This window comes from Podarcis raffonei, chromosome 14 (assembly GCF_027172205.1).
Source record: "Podarcis raffonei isolate rPodRaf1 chromosome 14, rPodRaf1.pri, whole genome shotgun sequence".
Lineage (NCBI taxonomy): Eukaryota > Metazoa > Chordata > Lepidosauria > Squamata > Lacertidae > Podarcis > Podarcis raffonei.
Genome location: NC_070615.1, coordinates 35,546,797 through 35,552,758, shown reverse-complemented (window position 1 = coordinate 35,552,758; position 5,962 = coordinate 35,546,797). Strand labels below are relative to the sequence as shown.

Genomic DNA, 5,962 nt, shown 5'->3' with positions numbered 1-5,962 from the left:
ACCAGGGAGTGACAGGATGCTGCAATGGATGGTACTAAGTGGGGATGTGGCCTGAGTTGAAGGCAGTTGTGGAAAAGGACAAACCTTGTCATTTTCATTCTGGACATTTGTTCCTGCTGGTGCAGGTGCTTCGGTGCTTCAGACATTTTGTGGGGGATCTGCAGCAGTGGTTTGTGCCTTCCTGACAAACTGAAAGCAGTTGACACCACAAGAAGAAACAAGATTGTAAAGTCGTTTATTTTGTGAAACGAGGGAATGAATGTAAAAGTCAAAGAGTTTCAGAGCAAGTCTGGAAAATACATACAACTTGCAAGGCATAAGGAACTGAGGAATCCTCAACACAGAACTAGCTCAACAGGTGATACCTGGCACTGTTAGGGGATTGAATCTATAAAATATTTTTCATTTATCCTCTGAAAATAAAATTATACACAGAGGCATTCAGAGACTGCTAGCACTGTGTGCCTTGTGGCAAGAGGAAAGTATTCACCCAAGCCTGTTCAGTGCCTAGAAACTTATTGGCCCAGAATAAGGGGAGAAAAACAAAATAAAACTTGTATTTCTACTAAATGAGTTTTTTTTAAAAAAAATAAAAGTTGCTTAGGAAAACCAAACTGATACCTGGTTTTACATTAGCATGGACATGTGTGGCAAGGACTTGGCATTAAATAATGAGGCTGGAGATATCATTCCTAGAACTTCTTTTATCCCAATATGACAGTGCTTTTTATGTGCTCATATAGCAAAGGGGTAAATTAAAGACAAAGCAGAGCCCCAGACTAATTGTGGGCTCCTTTCCTGCCTTGTCAGTTTTGGTAAAAGTGATGGAAACATTTGTTGGGGCTCCAATATTCCTTTGTTCTTGGCAAAAGACAGAATTCATTTTCGTCTGCCAAGGGTAGTTAGGCACTTGGGATGATAGTTCAGAATTCAATCTGAAGCCCAGCTGTTAATTTATCCTGAACTGTCCTCTGAAACAATTCCAGATTCATGTTTGTATCAAAAAGATACCAGGAATCTTGTAGGAGTCTAAACTGCTTTGTGTTGCTGGATTGTGTGTGTGTGTTGCTGGATCTTTTAAAACTTTGGCACCATGGAGCGTGACATGACAGCTCCCTGAATGAAAGTGTTCTTTCCTTGCTCATGAACTGACAACAGCAAAAGAGCTAAGCTACTTTGAGAGTTCCAAGATATATTACTACTTTGGTACTCTTTTCACTAGTATCAAGGTTGCCTTACTCTATAGAGTACATCCTGTCAGAGTCATGTGGGTCAACGTTTTAGCTTCTCTGTGCTCCTCAAGGTTTGTCCCTAGAGATGACCCGGCTGCTCAAAAGTCATTATCACTCTCCTCCAGGGGCTCGGGCTTCCTCACCCTCCGACTCGCCTTGTTGGGAGAGAGATCCATGCTGTCGTCTTCCAGGTCGTCGTCATCATCATCGTCGTCGTCATCCAAATCAATTTCACTGTCTTCAGTGTCCTCCTGTAAAAATATTTTATTTATTATTTGGGGTTTTTTTTAAAAAAACCTGCCCTCTCTTGAAGGCTCAATGTAAGAAACTATTAGAGTCAAACCACTAAAAGAGCTTATCACTATTAGTAACAAGGCTGTTACTCAATTTAAAACATTTGTCAATTAATCAGCTAAAGTTGATACGGTTAAGATCACAAGAAGAGCCTTGCTGGGTCAGGCCAAAGGCCCATCTAGTCTGTCCCCCTGCTCTCGCAGTAGCCAGTCAGATGCCCCAGTGGGAAGTCCTCAAGCAGAAACTGAGGGCAACAGTAACCAGTATTCAGAGACATGCTGCTTCTGACACGGCAAGTGGAACATCCAGCTACCAGGGCTAATAGCCACGGATGGCCTTCACAACAACATATTGGAGCAATTGCCATGATGTGCTGTGTGAGGAAGGACATCAATTATTGCGTTCCACTGCACAAGCCTCTTCCATGTTCCATGGGAGGAGCTGTGGCAGGAAAAGGGGTTTGAAGAAAATCACGTGGCAGCAGCTTGCATGATTGCCTTTCCATTTTGACCATGTCCCTCCTTGAAAGTAACAGATAGGAATATTGTACAATAAAGTACATATCTGAGCACGCACAGAGTGTTTTGCTTTCCCCAAAACAAATAGCTCTGCTTAATTCTGGTGTGGCTTCCAACCAAGATCTGTCTTTTTAAATACTGCCCTTGCCTCTGCCTTGATAGCAATCTGAGAACACAGGCCAAAACATTTTTGAGGCTTCTCCTGACTGTTTGTGTAAACTACATATGCCACTATGCATCTCACCATTATTCACTCTTTTCATTTGAGTGCTACCGATGGCTGAAAATTGCTAAAGAAGCTGCAGGGAAGGAAGGCTGTGCACCACCAGAGCTGTGTGTGTGTGGGCCCTGGCATGTGGAGGGGAAAGCATTGCGGACGGGAGTCACACCCACCTTAGCCTTGGCTCTGGAGACTTTGCGCTTACTGGCTTGGGCTCGGGCTGCCCCGACCTTGGAAGAGGGAGCACCAGCGCGCAGAGGCAACGCGAGATGGAAGCAGAAAGGGGAAAAATTAGGAGAGAGAGAGAAATGAAACCAGCGAATACTGCAAAAATGAATGGGAGTGAAAGAGGCACTGGGGAGAGGGGGCAGAGTCTCCAAAGGAGGGAGGAGGAGAAGACAGGTGAGCGGCACAACTGGGTGGGCTAGGGCAGCTGCCTGCCTGCCTGCCTGCCTGCGGAGAATTCAAGCAGGGCAGGTGGACAGGGTACAGCCCCCTCTCAGTGGCACCAATGAGACCACACCCACACCATATATTTGAAGCACTTATTCCACTTTGACAGCCACGGCATTCCTCAAAGAATCCTGGGAACGGTAGTCTGTGCTGAGAGTACAGTGGTCCCTCGGGTTAAGAACTTAATTCGTTCCGGAGGTCCGTTCTTAACCTGAAACTGTTCTTAACCTGAAGCACCACTTTAGCTAATGGGGCCTCCCACTGCTGCTGTGCCGCTGGAGCACGATTTCTGTTCTCATCCTGAAGCAAAGTTCTTAACCCAAGGTACTATTTCTGGGTTAGCGGAATCTGTAACCTGAAGCATATGTAACCCGAGGTACCACTGTAGTTAGGAGTCAGGAGCAGGTCAGCAATAAAACACCCAGTGTCAGTGAAGTTAACTCTTTATTCAAAGAAACCCAAACAGCTCAGGTGTAGTGATCACAGCATCTCTTTCCAGTAGATCTTGCCCCAATGAGGCAGTTGTGAGTTTCAAATATTTTTTTTGGAGAACATCGTGTTTGTTTAAGTCGTATGAGAGTGCTTTAAATGTGTGGTGTGGATGTGACCCAAGTTTCCGTAGAGGTGCCAGGAATCTGCTTGACTGCAATACAGGCTGGGAGAAGGGGCTTGTTTAGAATCACTGTAGGATTGGAAGGGACCCCAAGGGTCATCTAGTCGAGCCCCCAGTAATGCAGGAATCACAGCTAAAAAAATCTCTGGCAGATGACCATCCAATCTTTGCTTAAAAACCTCCAAGGAAGGAGAGTTCACCACTTTTTGAGGAATCTGCTCCAAATTATAGCCGAAGCTCTGTGTGGCTGTTATCCTGCCGTAAACTGTTTAAGGGCAGCTGCTTATTCTGAGGCTAGGGCAGAAATGTTCAAACAGGGTTAGGGGCACATTAGTGTGCCACGAGAGAACTGCTGGAGTTCTGAGAAAAATCCACTGTCCACTGCTGGCCTTGGCACATGCAAGACCAATTTCATATCTGCCTTCTCTGCCACCGTGATGCAGTCATAATTAACAAAAACAACAACAACAACAACAACAAAAGAACAAACCAAGTTGCAACAACACTTTAAACCTAACACCACAATTTAAAACAGCTATCCAAACAAACACAGCCTCTTTGTCTACTTCAAGTGAGCAGCCGCCACCCTGAGCCATTCAAAGGAGGCCTTCGTGTGGCAGCTCCAATTCAGTAAACCTAGTTTTCACACAGGAAGTGCAAATGCTTTAGTATTTCCTGCATCCATGCAATGACTTCAGGCTGACCTGAACAATGCATATTCAAAACACAAGCAGCAGTTTCTAGCCAGGGAGGTAGTCTGTCCCAAGGGGAAGAGCCCAGGAGCTAGGCTCCTACGTGAATAAAAATGATAGACTTAAGAGAAGCCCAAGCTTTAGTGGCAAATTGCTTTAGAGAAAAAGGTTTTCTTAGCCAGAAAGTACTCAAAAACATTCTGCTGGGAAGAAACACCCTGATATTTAAATACACAGAGTGAAATCTTGCAGATCTTAGGGTGGCCAAATCCCACTGAAAGCAGTGGGACATAAAAGAGAGTTAAATTGCAGTTAGATATTTATTTATTTCAATGGGACTCAGGCCTAACTACAAATTAATTAATTTTTAGCCCCCACCCCAGGCCAAAGACTCTCATAAGGCAGTTCATAACTAAAATAAAAACAAATTTCTAGCCCAAAACAATTAATTTTAAGTTATAAAAGGAGCAGCAGTTTACATGATATAGACAAACAACCAAATTCTTTTGAAAGCAGTTTAAAGCACATTTGAAAATAACTAGAGGGAGATCCTGTGCAAAGAGGGTGAGCAATTCAGCAGGGATAGAGCCACCACTGAAAAGGCCCTGTTTATTGTGCCTGCCATCCTGATGGGGCTTAATGGTGAGCCCTGATATCACTACAGTAATGCTTAGGTATGAATGACCTGGAATGTATCAGCAACACAGCTAGGCCTTCCTTGTTCTCTGCAAGTTGCACCAATGACATGGCAAGTGGGGGGGGGGGGAGGAGGAGCAGAAAAGCACTGAGCATGGTGTGGTCATGTCTTTTCCTGGATGTAATTTTCTTTAGCAAAATGTTGCTAGGAGGACAGACAGAAAAAACAGAGCTGCCGGCGGCCGCATGCTCCTCGTCACTTTCATCTGCCCCACTGGGGTAGTAGCAGCACAGGTTCCGCAAAGACCAATTAGCATCCCCGTCAATCAAGATCTGTCTTTATCTATTGTAAAGTGCTTAATGCTTTTAGCAACAGTAAAATTACCAGGCGCCGTATGATAAATTTTGAAGGCAAAAGAAATGATAGTGATGGCGTGATCACAAAAGGAGTCTCTGTCCCCAGAGAGAGGGGGGGGGAGGGACAGACAGACCTCTGAGAAGCATCGCTTGCCAGTCTGCTGCTCTGCTTACCTAACTTAATCGCAAGAACAGCAGGAAAAGGCAAAGAAGTGGCTGCACTAGGAAGGAGAGAAAGAGACCTACAGAGAAGAGAAGAGATGAGATGGGGAAGATGCAGGAGCTTTTGAGGAAAGTGGGGGAGACAGAAACAGAAAGTGAAATAAGGCAGGGGAAACTGAAGAGGCAGGCTACCTGTTGCAGAATGAGAAGGAATGCCATGGAAAAAGCACCTTTTTGCCAATAGCGTCTTTAGCGACTACTTACATCGTCCTCTGTGTCGCCACCTTGCATCGTTCCTACAATCCGTTTGTTTGGTCTCCCTGGAGCAGAGAAGGAGACAGAATCAATGAGAATATGGCTGAACACACAACAATGCTGGGTATCTTTCTAGGGAGCCAAAGGTGGTATAAGAGGCACTTGATGCTCAGACTCATCCTGCCAGTATCCCTGTTCTCAGATTTGGGGTGGGTGGCTGTAGGGTTTGTTTGTTTGTTTGTTGTAGTCTCTTTAACCAGAAATGACGAGAGGGAGAAGAGAACGTGAACATGGACCTAGCAGGCAACAATGCCTCGGGTGACACCATTCTGATTGTGTTAGAAAGAAGATGCTTTGAAAGGCTATGTTGGATTTAGAGAAATAATAAATAATAATACATCAAAGGAAGTGCTAGAGAGTCCTAAATATGTGATCTGTTTTCTGCCTGAGAGGCCAAGAGAGGCAAACGTTCGCTGCCTGTCAGAACAGGCCCCTTCTTGATGGAGCCCCTGTCCTTCCAAAAGCTGTAG

The 5,962-nt window shown here is 44.9% G+C and overlaps 1 protein-coding gene across 3 annotated transcripts in view; it reads right to left on the bottom strand.

Moving 5' to 3' along the window:
- Positions 1 to 218: 218 nt before the first annotated feature.
- Positions 219 to 5,962, bottom strand: part of CLUAP1 (clusterin associated protein 1) — a 55,798-nt gene continuing 50,054 nt past the window's right edge. For 2 of the 3 annotated variants that reach the window (XM_053364648.1, XM_053364646.1), the window contains 3 exons: positions 5,442 to 5,497; positions 2,438 to 2,494; positions 219 to 1,483 (listed from right to left, as the gene is read on the bottom strand). In XM_053364648.1, the coding sequence (XP_053220623.1) occupies positions 1,331 to 1,483; positions 2,438 to 2,494; positions 5,442 to 5,497 (266 nt within the window). In that variant the 3' untranslated portion in view covers positions 219 to 1,330. The remainder of the gene's footprint in view (positions 1,484 to 2,437; positions 2,495 to 5,441; positions 5,498 to 5,962) is intronic. The other variant, XM_053364647.1, reaches the window with a different exon arrangement.